Source organism: Lissotriton vulgaris, chromosome 11 (genome assembly GCF_964263255.1).
Source record: "Lissotriton vulgaris chromosome 11, aLisVul1.2, whole genome shotgun sequence".
NCBI lineage: Eukaryota > Metazoa > Chordata > Amphibia > Caudata > Salamandridae > Lissotriton > Lissotriton vulgaris.
This window is the reverse complement of record NC_141699.1, coordinates 274,389,541-274,405,208: the sequence shown is the minus strand read 5'-3', so window position 1 is coordinate 274,405,208 and position 15,668 is coordinate 274,389,541. Positions and strand designations below refer to the sequence as shown.

General features: G+C 47.7%; 1 protein-coding gene across 4 annotated transcripts in view; it reads right to left on the bottom strand.

Annotated features, from left to right (window-relative positions):
- Positions 1-15,668, bottom strand: part of THOC5 (THO complex subunit 5) — a 388,784-nt gene that overhangs the window by 262,770 nt on the left and 110,346 nt on the right. For all 4 annotated transcript variants that reach the window (XR_015300896.1, XR_015300897.1, XM_086943231.1 and 1 more), the window contains exons 6-7: positions 8,157-8,303; positions 7,607-7,721 (exon numbers count right to left, since the gene is read on the bottom strand). Coding sequence is in view for 2 of the 4 variants with exons in the window: in XM_086943231.1 (XP_086799357.1) it covers positions 7,607-7,721; positions 8,157-8,303 (262 nt within the window). In the remaining 2 variants the exon portion in view is untranslated. The remainder of the gene's footprint in view (positions 1-7,606; positions 7,722-8,156; positions 8,304-15,668) is intronic.

Genomic DNA, 15,668 nt, shown 5'->3' with positions numbered 1-15,668 from the left:
TACTACAGGGTCACTGTGCATGTCCACGTTGTGGAATTGCGCTGCCCTGTCTATGAGTTGGTTAAATACTACTGTGTCATCAGTGGGTGATGGTTTAGTAGGATAAGTGGGCACATCAGGGATAGGATGTGTATCATAAGGGTCTCCCAAGGTTCCTCTTGATCTGGATCTTGAGGAAAGTCATATGGGGGTTGTGGTTCATACCCTGTCTCCCTCATCATCAGGGTGGTTAGAAGGTGAGGTAGGTGCAAGTGGTGTGGAGGGCATAATAGGTTGAAAAGGGGACAAGGGTCTCGTGGGAGAAGTGCCAAAGTCCTTTTTCTCTTGTTCTTGAGTGGGATAGGTGAATCAGGTGCAAAGTCCAAAGGTCTCTTTTTCCTATGCAGGATGGTAACTTTGCCAGTGTCTGGGTTAATGTAAATCTTTGCCTGGTCCTCGGATGGATCTGGGTGGAATAGATCTTCCTCTCCGTCCTGGGCTTAGGCTTGGACCTTTTATGGTCGACTGAGGCAGGTTTGTCGACGACCTTTGGTGTTTTACTGGTTTTTTTTGGCTCGGGCCCAGGATTTCGGCTTGACTCGTGGTTTCGGGTCGACGGGAACTTTCGGGTCGACGCGTTGTTTGTGCTCCGTAGGCTTCTTTAGGTGAGTGTCTTTCACAGGATCGACGGTCTTGTTTGGATCGACGGGTTTCTTTGGAGCTGTTACTCTTGGGTCGACCGGTTTGTCCGGCTTCGATGGCTTTGGTACGGCACCGGATGCCGGGTCGACTGTTTCCAGAACTGCAGGCTTGGTCGGGTCGGCGACCTTCCTTGGTTCAACGCCCTTCGGCTGCGTGCTTTTGTTCGGGTCGACCGTCGACGGCTTTTGGCTGAGCGACCTTTGCGGGGTCGACAGTCTTTTTCGGCTCGAAGCTCTTTGGCTGTGCGGCCTCTTTCAGCTGGACGCTCTGTGGCTGTGCGGCTTTTTTCGGATAGACGCCCTTCGGGTCGGTGACCTTTTTTGGCTCTGAAACCTTCTTCGGGGCAATGTTACTAGGCCCTGGGATGTCTAAAGGTTTCGGTTTCAGAGCCGAGCCTGATGGCGGGGCTATCGAAGGTCTTTTATGATCTTGGCTAAGGCCTTTTGGCGATGCCTCGACCGGAGCCTTTGGCAAGGGGTTAATTGGTGTCGGGGCAGTGTACTCACGATTTGGCCCGACGGGAGTTCATCGTCGGAGTCCGAGTAGTCCTCGACCATGACGATCTCTAGGTCAGAGTCTGGAGCGTCCGGTAGTCATCGAAGATGTTGTCGGGTTCCGGTGCCTGTCGCTGCATCTCTTGCCTGGCGGCCCTTCGGATCCGTATGGTTTTTTTCGACCGGAACTGGGCGCAGGCCGAGCAGGTTTCTTCCCTATGGTCTGGGGAAAGGCACTTGTTGCATACTGAGTGTTTATCAGTATGGGGGAACTTTGAGTTGCATTGTGGGCACCTTTTGAAAGGGCGTCTTTCCATCGACAGTCGGCTCACGTGGCGTCGAAAAGGCCCAACAGCCCGCGTCGACGTCCGATTCGAGATGGAAGCTTGTATCGAGTAGAGAAGTACCGAATTAGAACAATACCGACGAAGTCGAAGGCCTTTTGGCCTTTAGAAAAGTTTTGTTTCGATTCAGAGTTGGAGTATAGGAGTTTGCATCCGAACTCAATGGCGGAAAAAACAATCTGAGCATGGAAAGGATGCCCATGCGCACGGGAGGAGTCACCTATATTGTGATACTTCGAAGACTCTTCCAGGACAACAAAGTGCAATCATCCGGACCCAACACTAGGCGGCGATCTATGCACAGATATGAATTCAGCAGCCCACATGCCTCGAACATATATGTATATACATATATCTTTTTTTCCCCTTAAATCCTAAACCTTGTAGTCCCAATGTAGGAGCACCATTCTGTGGTGCCACCAGTGTCTTGTCAAGCTTGGAATGGCCATCAAGCACCTCCAGTCTTGTGATAAAATGCTTTGGCTCTAATAGGTAAACCCAGCCACGGGCTGTAGGAAGAGTCCTCTCATCCCCCAAGTCTTTGTACAGTGCTGGGGAAAGCGGAATGTGGGAGTGGATTGTCTGACCAGTGTCAACAGGAACTGCTGAGTGAGCACATTACCCAGCAACATTTATCTCACCTGGTGTGACAGATTCCATCATTCCACCATGTTCAGGGTATTCTTTAATAGTGTTTATTTCCTGTACATAGTCTGGAGATGTTACTTCTGTGACTTGTAATCAATTTCAGCAAATAATAGATGGGACTAAGGGGCAGAAATCCAAACCAGGCCAGACCATGAAAGCAGCCCAATTACTGCAGCCTGACAGCTTAACTGAAAACAAAGAGAAGCAAGCTCCTGGCCAAAAGGAACTGAAAAGCAAGACACAGCTGAACGAAGCTTGAGTACAGGACCCATCAAGCCACAAAGGCCTTGCAGACCCGCTGGGCAGTAATTATGCCAACAAGTAACTGAAACATCAGTTCAGCGTCTGGCCTTCAGAGGAGCAGCTGCCCAGAATTTACACAGTTGCAAAGGTCTGCTGGACTAAATATCCACGGCCCAGATGCAACTTGTGTCCATATTCTGCGTCGCTCCCGCTATAGTCAATACTGAAACTCTGAGAAATTGCTACAACATTTGATAGCCAACCATGGACGCTGTAAGTGCAGGATAAGTTGGGCACACTTGCACAACTGACTGTCAACTTTGGACTTAGTCTGAGACAATTCGTAGTATGCGGTGCAGAGGCCTGTGCGGACCACCATCTGGGGCCAATCAGAGTCACTAGTAAACACTTTACACTGCCTGTTGATGCACAGATTCGCCTGAAAGTCAGTTACAGTTTTATATACCACCTTGCAGACTCAATTGGCAAGGCCATGTAAGGATGTTCGGGCCAATGGGGCCCGGTGTCTTCAGGGTGAGATTTTCAACAGAAGGCAGCGACTAAGAGGTACACCAAGCAGGTCGCTTGTAACTCCAGATTTAAGCTGCCGCAGTTTAATTACCTACATCAAGCCTACTGGTCACCAAAGGTGCAACCACCAAATGTTCCCGGGTTCGTCATTAAAGTGCTTTAGGTGCTGCGCCTTGAAGCACATTTTTTACCACATGTTGTGGGAGTGCCCCAGCATCGTGAATGCCTGGACAGACATTGACAAATGCACCAGAACTGGTGGGTAGAGAACTGATCCCACACCCAAGTCTTGGTCTCCTGGGCTAGCGGTCTAGAAATAAAAAAAATGTAAAAACTGGAATGTCGAATGATGGGTCTGGCGCGGATTTTTTACAGTGCCATATTGCAATGGTGTGGAAGGTATCAGAACCCCCCCATTGGTATTGCTCTGGCTTATGGACTTGCAGAAGAAGTGGGCGATTGCAGAACAGAACGCCATACACACCTTGTGTCAAGAAGCAGGATATATATTGGGGAAAACAATTTGGGGCATGTGTTATTAAACCAGAAGGCAGATGACAAACCGCCTTGAGAGCTGAACAAGGGAGATACATAGGAGCGCTTCGTACTGCCTTTTCTCCTTCTGCAGTGGGATGCTACAGGGGTGGGTAGAGGCGATAAGTAAAATCTGTTGTGAGGATGGGCCAGATGGAACTGCAGTCAACTGTAAGAGCATGCGGGAAGGGACCAGGTCAATGTGAAGGATGGAACCCCCAGCAGCAGGTGGCAGAGATGGGCATGAGTTGGGAGGGTAGGGGGGGGGGGGGAGGGGGTAGGAGGGGTGCGGGTTTGTTCTGCGGGCTGCAAATCATAAAAGGAGAACACAGGGCCAGAAGCTAAATTGGTTAAGTCACACAGCGTTTGTTATGAGCTCTTCTCACTTCCCTGGTTGTGCCAATCTCAACACAGAGGGAGGACGCCCCAGGGAAAATCAGCCCAGAACAAGTAGAAGACTACATACACCACTACAATGGAAGGGGGAGGGGGGGGGGGGGGTCGAGGATAAGCTAACTGAGGTTGTACCAGTCATATGGTTTTCAGTAATATGGACTGTGCTCTGTGGTCGTAAACAAAAAATGTAAACTCTAATAAACCACTATTTCAAAAAATTAAAACTAACTGCGACATCAGATTGTGAAACGGCAGCAGAGACATTCCAGGTCTGGAAGCGTGGTGAGCCTCCACTTCTTTTAAGCTGCCTGTAGCCTACAAGAGCAAAGTTACAACTACATATTGACATATTTTTCATCTTCATGCCAGATTTTGAGAGAAAGTCCATTGGCTGCAGTCCAGAGGCAGGATTACAAAAAACTTACTTAACAGTGTTCTTCACAGGGGAGGAGCCAAGATGGCGGACGGGACGGATGCTTGAGCTCCCGGCTCCGTAAGCCGTCTGGCTTTTTTGATAATCCTGGTCATCTATCCTGATCTGCGCCGCTCTGTCGCCGAGGGACACCGGTGCTGGCAGGACTGGCGTTCTCCTGGTGCCTTTCCCGGCGGATTTGATGGTGGATTCGGTGTTTTCCTTCTGCCTTCGGAGCTTCCCCTGCACCCGGCGTGGACGACCGCTGCTGGACGTTGAGGGACGGACAGAGAGACGGGCTGGGGCGCCGCCGACTGTTACGGGTGTATGGAGCGCTGCCCGTGTGGCTGGAGACGGTCCCTTTATCCGGGTTGGACTTGGATGGTGTTGTGGATGTCGCTGTGATCCCCCGCGGGCAGCCCTCCTTCGTTGCCGTTTTGATGAGTGGCGGGCAGCCTCCATCTTGCGGCGTATGCAGGACTCGTGGCGGGTTCCTATCCTGATCAGCTCCCGAATTGCGCCCGGAGTTTCCCCCGGCGACTGCATCCTTGCTTTAAGGACTGCTGTGATTGTCCCCGCTTTTCCACTGCCAGCCGGCAGCGGATAGAACATGGCGCCTGCGATTCCTAACAAGACTCTCGCTGATCCCGGGTTTGTAGGGCTGGAGAACCCATATGCCCCTGAGATGCTGGCCGAATCGGGGAAGCAGTGGGAAGGTGCGGACCCGACCCGCGGTGACATCCTGGCCGCCCTCGTGGAATTGAGGGCGGTAATGCGGAGCTCTGCCCGGGCACTGGTCCGGAGAATTGAGGGTGTAATGTCTGACGTGGGGCGAGCCCGGCAGGAGGATCCCCCGCCGCCCTTGCTCGGTCCTGAAGGGGATACATTGTTACCGGATGAAGGGACGGAGGTGAGGCGCTTTCCTAGCTACATTGTTGCACGTTTGCCCGCCATCGAGGATACAGTTGCAGCGGCGCCCTCTATTTTGCCCGGCTACTTGCTTTCCCTGTCGTGTGTCCCCCTTGCTGCCTTTATCACTGTAGTCCCTGCACCATGTTCCTGCTGTGTTGGAGACCCTGAGACACGGGGAGACTTTCTTGTTCCCCTCCCCCGTGAGTGGCCATCTTGCTTCTTTGTCCTGGAAGGATGTGACTCGCAGCAGTGGACAGGCCTGAAGACTTTCTGCCGATCCGGACAGGGTTGATGGACTGCCTGATGTTGCTTTGATTGGATTGACCGGCGGGGACCTGGACTGTATCGCATTTAATGCTACTGGCTGAGTAATTTTGACTGTCCTGTTTTTCTGTTGCACGTCACTGTTGCTTCCTCTTGATACTTACCTATCCTGATGGGGTGTGGGCTTGTGCTGGACTGAGGGGCTGAATATTGCTGATTCTGGATTACCGGCGTATACCGTGTGTTGGCATTGTGTTGTGTATGGCGCGGGATGCATGGACGGCGAGGGAGGCCGGGAGCTCGGTTGCTGGGTGGGCTCCTCCCCGCTTTTCCTTTTCCCGGGAGTCGTGGGGTAGCTTATTCCTCTCTCTCTCCCTGGGTTCAACCGTGAATTTATTACTTTTCCTTTTTCTTTCTTTACTTGCTCCTATATTTCGGGTTCCTTTGGGGCGACAGGCACACTGCTAGGGGGGGGGGGTAGGCCATAGCCTCGGCATGCGTGTAGGGTGGGGGGTCTTCTTCGATTCGTTTTTTATTTTCTATGGGCCTCTTTTTCTCTTTTTCTGTTCCTTTTTCTTCTGTGCTTTCTTGGGTCAGTGGGTGGAGCGGCTGGTAGGAGGGTGACGGTTGGGGGGCACGCTTCGTTTTGTTTCATTATCCTGGTATCTTAGATTTGTGCCGCCATTTTAGATATGTTGCTGTTAGTGGACTCTCCTGTTGAACGTTGCCCATTTATTACTGGAATACATGTGCTGTGCACTGATCCGTTCTAGTTCTGTATCTCCTTATATAAAAAATTTATTACCTTTCCTTTTTCTTTCTCTACTTGCTCCTATATTTCGGGTTTCCCTTTGGGGCGACAGACACACTGCTAGGGGGGGGGGGGGGGGGTAGGCCATAGCCTCGGCATGCGTGTAGGGTGGGGGGTATTCTTCGATTCGTTTTTTATTTTCTATGGGCCTCTATCTCTCTTTTTCTGTTCCTCTTTCTTCTGTGCTTTCTCGGGTCGGTGGGTGGAGCTGCTGGTAGGCGGGTGACGGTTAGGGGGCACGCTTCGTTTCGTTTCACTATCCTGGTATCTTAGATTTGTGCCGCCATTTTCGATATGTTACTGTTAGTGGACTCTCCTGTTGAACGTTGCCCATTTATTACTTGGATACATGTGCTGTACACTGATCCGTTCTAGTTTCTGTATCTCCTTATATAAAAATTTTTAAATTAACCTTAATATCTCCTGACACTTGGTGCACGTGGAATTACTGTAACGTATGTTGTATGCTTTCATGTGCTAACGTGCTACTGAGTGGACGTATAATTTGCTATCAAGCTTCAGAAGTGTCGTGGCCGGCCGGATGGTTGTAGGCCCGTATTTGTATTATGAACAGTGCTAAATAAAGGTTTTCAAAAAAAAAAAAAAAAAAAAGTGTTCTTCACCCTAACTGCCCAGGAGCGAAATTTGAAGGCAGCTAAGAAAGTGCACATTTTTCTAAATATTGTATGTATATTCTATTTGAGCAGAATATACCTTAACACAGGCAGCAGAATATTACTCGATATAGTTAAAGCAGGGATGCAATCAAATACAGAGAGCAATATGGCCCATATTGCTCTCTGTATTTGATTGCATCCCTATGGCTTCATTTTCCTTCTCGTCTGCCATTTATCTCACATTACCTCAGTATAACAAAATCATTATGGTCTTTGAGACACGAACCATGTTAAAGCACCAGTCACAGCAACAATGACCCCTCCACAAACATCTGTTCCCTTTTATTTGTCACCTCCATCCTTCTTTAGAATACTAACTTCAACATTACCAGCAGATGTATGGGAAACAACCTAAAAAGTAATTGCCTCTATCATTACGATGCAGCAACGTAAGCCTGAAATGACCTGATATGTGATGCATCGAGAGAGTGACAAACCCTGTAAGACTATCCCAAGTTGTGTTATTGTACTCAATACTTCTTTTGCACTCCATAAGGTTGAATAAAGGTCCATCCAATAAAGTTTAATTGAACCTGCACAAAAGGTAGGTTTGCATCAGGAAAAAACCCACAGACAAGCCCACTATAACATTTTTTTCTGGTGTTCATCACCAAGCTCATTCTGAACAAGCTTAGTAATACCATTTTGTATGGGCTCACCTGCATGATATTGTTTAGCCATGGCTGTAAACTGCTCAAATATTCCTTCTTTATTTCAATCGCTTTCAATATTTTCTCTCTGCTCGCCAGGCTCTCTTTGTACTTCTCTGCCAGCCTAACAGTAAACACACAACAAAGTTACACAACAGCCAGACATGGAATCACCACTAGACAGTGTACAGCACTGGAAGAGAACCACTGAACAAGGACCCCACTCAGTATAAAATTAGAGTTTGCAGCATAGACGCCCCTAACAATTATTCCAATATGTGAGGCCCTGGTACTAGGAGTCATCGGGATATCACGCGGCATGTAGGGGAGTAAGAATGGTTTAGTGCTTAATGCACAAATTCTCAGTGCAACACTTTGCCATTATGGCTCCACCACATGGTACATTTACCCTGTACCTTCTGGGATCATTGAAGATGTATTAATGAACATTCACACACTTAAATGTTCCTTAGGTGTGCAACAGTCAATCCGACCACCTGATCATGTCATTGGATAGAAGTGTAGGCATCTCAAGAGAGAAAGGGTCTTCCAGACTCACCTTTTCCTTTGCTCTAGCTCCCAGTCCAGACGGGCAAGGGTCTGCTGGTGGGGTTCATTGAGTGTCATTTGGGGTTTGCTAATTTCAGGAGGTGCCTCCCTGTAAAACTCCTCGATACTAACTAGTTCGACTTCCTCATGCTGAGACCTGCAGGAAAAAAGGGAGAAATAAATCAAACACTGATGGAACAAAACAACTTATCTGCATATGCTTCCTCACACACACTTGCAGCAAATGGACAGGATTGAACACAGATCTTTTGTTGTGGAAGCAAGAACATTATGGGAAGATCCAATGACCCATTTCTTTAAACAAAACATTTGGACAGAAAGACTGTAATGATGGACTGTTTCCCTTTCCCCTTCCACACTCATCTGCCATTATTAAGTACCCATCAGTTCTCACAGCAACTAACAAAAGAAAAGAAATTACCCCAGCTTAGCATGAAGACATGAGACTTATTTTTTTTTAAAAAACTGATATATTGCATCTGAGTGAGGAACAGGGTAGAATATGTTTTTTCAGAGTATTGGCACACACGTCAAAATATGCATATTGGCGAACCATATTTAATGGGGGGTTAAGCAATAATTCAGATGTCATGTTAACATTATTTGTAGCACATTACCTAAAGAGAGTACCTCCTAGCGCAATGAAGAAAGACCAAAAAAGGCGAGTGGAGTTAAAACAGGGAGGATTGTTTTTTTCTGAAATCCAAAAAGGAACTTGAAGAGAATAAAGAGTGGTAATTGGTGTATGAAAGTGCCCCTTTTTGACATGGTCACCCCCACTTTTTGCTGGCATCTGATGCAATTTTGACAGAAGTCCACTGGGTTTCTGTTATCCACGTCCCCAGTGCCAGATCTCTTTCCCTAAAACTGTAAAACTGTTCCCTCAATCGGCAATACCTTAGCACCCCTGTAAGTCCCTAGTAAATGGGACCCTTGGTATCTAGGGGAGGGAGGCTAAAGAGGGTATCTAAGGGCTGAAGCAGCTATTGTGCCACCCTAAGGGACCCCTCAGCACACTCATCATGTATTGAAGACTGTGTGACACAGTGCAATGAAAAGTGAAGACACAACATGGCACACTTCTTGGGTGCCATGCCTGCAGACACTGCATGCAGTATAGGTAGGTCATCCCTACAACAGGCATTCCAGCCCCAATGCAAGGTGCACTATAATGCATGTGTGGACATACCTGCATGAGCAGATCTACACCTGTCATGTTAAAGTCGATTCTTAGATATTACAAGTGAACAAAGAAGCTATTTTGAGTACATGTGCTGGACACTGGTATTTACATGTTCCCCAGCTACACGATGGCTTCACTGAAACTTGAGGTGTTTGGTATAAAACATCTCGTATTATTAAACCCACAATGATTTCAGTGGTGGCTTTAGTAATACATGCACAAAGAGGGCACTTTAGAGGTACCCCATGAAACCCTACCTACTACTAGAGTTCTGGCTGACTGGAGTAGACGAGCCTGCCACCACAGACAGGGTGTCAACCCCTTCCTGGGGGACCCCTCGCTCTCAGAGGGCAGAATCAACGGCTTCTCCGGCAGGAGTTGTTGTCACCTCCTCCAAGCAGGATGGCTAAGTAATCAGCATATCAAGGCAGAAGGCCTCAAAGGCCACTGCCATCTTTGACATGCGACCCAGGCTTCTTCCAGACAGGCGAAATGTCACCCCCTGTCCCAGGGCCATTTGGCACCAGGACAGGTGGGAAAATTAGCTAGTCAGGAGGCGTGTTCCCCATCGGGCTAGTTCCACCTCGAAGGTGGGCAACCTGATATGAACATGAAAACCACAATTCCACCAGCTTAGATCTTGGTGGAATTAGGCGCAATGGGTCAGAGTTATGCCCACTTCCCACAGGCAGTGGTCTTCCCACAGGCAGTGGTCTTATAGAGGGCGCAGTCACCCTAAAGGTAAGTAGTACATTGGCTACTACCAGTCAAGCCCCTGAACGCCCCTAAATTGAGTATTTAGGAGGCACACCTGATGCCAGGAACTTCAATTGGATTGATCCAGAAGAAGAGGACAAAAAAAAGCGACAAGAAAAGAAGAACGGAAGACTGCTGTGAACCTTCAGCGCTAAACCCTGCCTGCCTGCACTAGTCTCGACAATCATCTCCAAGTGACTCGTTCTGCAACTGAGCACCTGCCAGGAACCCTGGTAGACGGCTAGCCCTTCGCAAATTGCCAGCAATCTCCCTTGGAGTAGAGAAGCTACTCCCCTGCAGTCTGCAGGCACTGAAGGGGCAGAGTCCGGTTTACTGTGCTGCCTGTGCTCCTGAAGGTCAGATCTTTCCGCCCACTGAGTGAGAGGACACCACGTTAAACAGGAGCTGCACAGCACCAATACCCGGGGTACTGAACCCCTTGCAGCAACAAAGACCTCTTTAAATCCAGTTGGGTGTCTAACAGCACCGAGACAGAGCAACCGTTGAGGGATGTCAGCACCGCAGACACTTGCTGAGTGGCCCAGCTGTCCTGATTTCTGCACCCTCAACTGGCGAGACTGACAATAGCAAGGACCTTGGAAGCACAGAGCTCAGCCGGCCTACCTACTCTGCATCGAGCGCCCCAGGGCAGGTAACAAGACCATGGCCCCCCTACAACCATAAGTCCCGAAAAAGACCCCAGCAAAACGACTGTACTCCACTCAGCCTGACAGTGCTGCATCGTTCTCAATGGAACAGGACACCATTTCTTTATAGCTAGGTACGGCAGCGCTAAAGTAGGCCATGCATAGATATAGACATGTTGCGATACACCTACTCAACAAAAGCCAAACCCTTTCATATTCTGGCCTGACATCCCCTAATGAATAAAGGAAGAGCACTGCAAATAATCCGAAGTGGTAAAATAAACGTTCTTTTCCAGCATCGATATTAAGTCATATTTCACCACTTACAAAGCACGCTGTTTCTTAAGTAGTGTTTAGGTGGCGAATGAATGAAGACAATAATCTCAAAATATAAATTAGAGAATGTAGTACTATGAAACTTTTTATAAAGCGATGTGGCAGTAGATGGCACTAAGGTACCACTTAAAAAGCTTGTGCACTGGGTGGCTCCTGCATTAACCCGCTTAGTAGCGCTTCTGAGACTTTGATATCCCACTGATTATTTCAAAGGGGAATCGAAAAACTCTTGCTAAAGAACTGTGGTCCCGCAGTTTAAGAAACTGGGAAAATATAGTCACCCTTAGAAGGATTTCTTTACATCTCGACACTTCTATATTTTTTTATTTCATTTTCACAGGTTTTAGGTGGAGACCTGCGTAGGCTGATTGTGCCCGTTTTCTTGCCTCTTCTTGCCTCTGTTCTGTGATTGCTTTTCTGCCCCCCCCCCCTTCCCTCGTGGTGCGTGCTTTTCTGCCCCCCCTTCCCTCATTGTGCGTGCTTTTCTGCCCCCTGTTCCCTCGCTCCCAAGAGTCCGAGTGCTGGAGGAGCCGAAGTAAGAGCAAAGAGAGCAAGCTGCAGCACTTACATGGGGAGACCGCCAGTAGCTAGGGGCAGAAGATCGCCCCGCTGGTCTCTGCTACACAATGACAACTATACGGAGATTCCGGCGAGCCTTGGCAGTGCATGCAGCATCTACGCAGAGCCAGCAAGGGTCCACTCCACCTGCTATACCGAGGCGCCATCAGGCCGCACAAACAGGAGCTTTGTGGAGCCTTTCAGAGTACTGGGTAGTTGTGCGCTATAAAAATTGCCAAAAACATAAACATAAACATACCAAGTTGCAACGATGGGCTATCCGCATGCCGGGCGCACAGCACTTATGCCGATGTGGCTTTCGGAAGGTGTTCAGAGAACCTGCTCTTTCCCAAGCCTGTAGCACTCCAGGACCATCCAGGTCTCGCAGCTCCTGCCCCGCTGCCAGGCGAGAGCTCTGGCCTCAGCGCTTTCACCAGGGTCAGCCTGAGCCCCGGCAACGCCAAGGTGTACCCGCAGGGTCGGCGGCGGCACCGTTCTGAAACTTTCTCCAGCACCCCCAGTACTGCCCGCGCACCAGCCCCACTGCCCTGCTGCCCTACAGCTCATCCTCCTTCGAGAACGTGAGCCTGCCCAAGGATCCTCCTGCGGACAACCCCTGAATTACATAGACTTGGACCTGGGCAGGGAGTCTCCTCTGCACCACAAGACCTCTGGGCCGCTCTGCGCGGCCAGCTACACTGAGGACCTGAGTCCATATGCAAGGATCACTTTCCAGAAGTCTGGAGACCTTCGAAGCACTTCAGCGAAAGAAGGGGAGTCACAGGTGCGCCCCTCTTTCTCTCAGTGTTTGGTACTCGTAGTGTGATCGCTGCTGTTGTACCTTGAGCAAACTAAATGCTTTTTGGAAACTACCTCCAACTCTTACTTCAGATTAATGCAAACTAGAGGAATTTACAGCAACAACAAAAACACCTGACCCACAAAGGTGAAGGGCATGTCATTGAGTAGCAGACATGGCAAATGTTTATGTAGGACAATAAGGGGTAATTTCATTTATGCACGAAGCATTTTCTGAAATAGTATCGGTGGTTTGGCTAATGTTTTTAGGTAGATAGTCCCAGCATCAACTGACGTTTTCAAAGGTAATATATTTTTTTCATTTGGCTTAGTCTGGAAAAACATGTGTATGATTAATCACGTGGGTTAATTAAGTTAAAAAGCATGATCATTTGGAAAGCTGCTTTTGTTTCGTAGAGGGCACCTGAGTGTGCAATCTTTTAAATGTCTGGTATAATTTTTTTTCTTTGAGCAGGGAGTAGAACAAACATTTGATGCGTAAGAATTAACTGGCTGTATTGTAAGGAGGAGGGATTATGTTTACCTTGTCAGTGATCACTGGTGCTCTCTACAAGCGTGTTGTTTATACAGACGTTGAGTCATGTGGCCATCGTGCGCTTGAGTATTCGATCCCACGTGGCTCTGTGTTGTAAATCCCAGAACCAGAGAAGCCGCCACAAACGTTTGCCTTTTCTCATTTGTTTTGTCTAGTTATAGTAAAACATACATCCCAACTTGAATATGAACTTGATGTATTAAAGTGTACGTTATTTGCCGCACTCCCCGGGCAAATGCAGACTAGACTAGCATAAGGCAACAAAAACTGCAGTGTGGAGATTCAATATGAACCATACATTTCTGCTGCCAGTTTATGATAGTTTCAAACCCATGTACTGTGCACATTTTCTAATTTATTTGTTTCTATCGGCTGTAACACGTCATTGGGCCTTCCAGGCGTGCTTTTAATCACATGCCTGGTTTTATGTGTACATTGACTCCCTAGTCGACTTCTGTTTGTGTCTAGAGGTTCATATCTATGGAAAATGTGTGGAAATCTTTTAAAACTTTTGTGAAAGAAAAGGGAAATTTGAGGGGTGTTGAGCTCACCCCGTGCAGCAGCTTCATTCCAAAAACGTAGTATTCCTTTGAGTAACTGAACAAAAGCAGTATTACCTCGAAATCTGAGACCGCAAGTTGTAAGGTTAATATTTATTGGATAAAGCATAAGCGCCAACTAAACAAATATCCATATTTGCGGCTCCAACTGCTTACTAAACTATTCTCCCACACGACCATTCATAAAACATCAAGACGTCCAACAAAACGCAATACTTTCCCCTTATTACAAAACTATGTTCGCATAACCTGGATGGATAGAAAAACACTGCATACAAGTACCACAAATTATACTTTATATACCAAACATAATTTTAAAAAAACATTCAGGCCTCTTAACCACTATTTCTCCTATTACCTGAAGCAACTCTAACATCAGGAACGTAAGCATCATTAGTAGAGTGCATCAGAGAAATAACTAACAGAAACACTGGAAATATCGGACTCTTGTGACATTTTTTGTCACCAGGATATTGGATTTCCACATATGAACTAAAACTGCCTGCTTCTGAACTTCCTGATCGATATGTCCATTAGGACCAGCTTCAACCTCACTTTGAATGTTGTACCTATTGCTGTCCCACATTTTCATAACTGCACCCATTTCCTTATGGAAGTACATCTGCACCACTTTCTCTACTCAATTGACCGTAACTCAATTTTAACGGAATATTGTTAGTAATTTATATTTCACCACTATTCTTTCAGCTACAATTTGCTCCTCTTCATGCTCCACCAAGAATCATTCTGCAGTTGGTCTGATCCCTTACTGTAACCACTCTAGCTAGCAACATTAAAAATGTGGACTCTGTTTTGCTCCCTCTATCTTGATTAAGAATCTTAACCACATCACCCACTTTAAAGTCGAGGTCCTTAGTGTGCTGAATCTTTTCTTACATTACTTTTCCAATCAGGCTCGTCAACTCTGTTTTCGACAACTTGCAAATCTATTAGGCTCTCCTAACTATCCAATTGTTATAGTATTTAAGGACTAATTTGAAAACTGAACCATTGAAATGTTGAAATACACACACCAGTGGTTGAATGTGGGGTAGCTTTTAATCCATTATCAGACACCAAAACCCGTGGCTGACTGTGTGTGTGGCTCGGTCAGGACTACCTACCACCATATGTCAGATAAGATTACCCTCCCGTTCTAGGGGCACTATGATTACAGGTCACTCCGTGACTTCTCAAGGGACTACCCTTACCTTTAATGTCCCGCCCCCCCACCACATACATGTCTGGGGACCCCAACCGGTCACTCACTATAGTGTGACTGGTATACATGTGTCTCTCAGGCCAGTGGTAGTGATCCCATTCCCCTGAATGGGGTGGAAGTGCCTACTCAAACCTCAGGGACCACTAGCCTCCCATTTTGACCTGTCTTCCAGCAACATGCAAATAAGGCCACCTCATCTGAGTAGTCTTCCCCTATGGTTACACTGGACAGCCCAGTGCCAACCACCTTCTTGGAGCAGGCTGGGTCTCCCCTAAAGTGACCTCACTGCAAGAAGCCCAAACAGATCCTGTTGTCCAAGTGCTTTTTTAATCCTGGATCTCCCTGTCTCTGCTTGCCAGAGCTAGGGTGGAGGCTACTCTCATCCTTTTGGGATTTGGAGTACTGAGGGAGTTTCTCTGGTGGGCTGACCACCTCCTTCCTTCTGTTTTTGTGGTGGGCCTGACCCCTCCCCCCTTTCTTGGAGTCACCCGTCTGGGACTTTTTGGGTACCCTTGTCCTTGCCCACTCTTCTGCTTTCTTAGCCAGCTCTATGGGACTATAAAGTGATGCATCTCCAGAGGCTGGTGTAACTTGTCTAATGTACAGTTTAGCAGTATATGCTCCTTCATTATCAAATGATAGAGCCCTTCATAGCCATGCAACTTGCTTCCTTTTAACCAGCCACCTAGTGTTTTGACTGAGAAGTCCACAAAATCTACCCATGTCTGACTCAAGATTTTATTAATCTCCCTGAACCCAATTCTATACCCGTCAGTGGTAGGTCCAAAGCCCTCAATCAGGTCATCCTTAATGGCGTCATAGGACTCAGCATCCACCAGACTGAGTGTCAGGAGTCTATCCCTGCACTTTCACAAGAACAGTAGA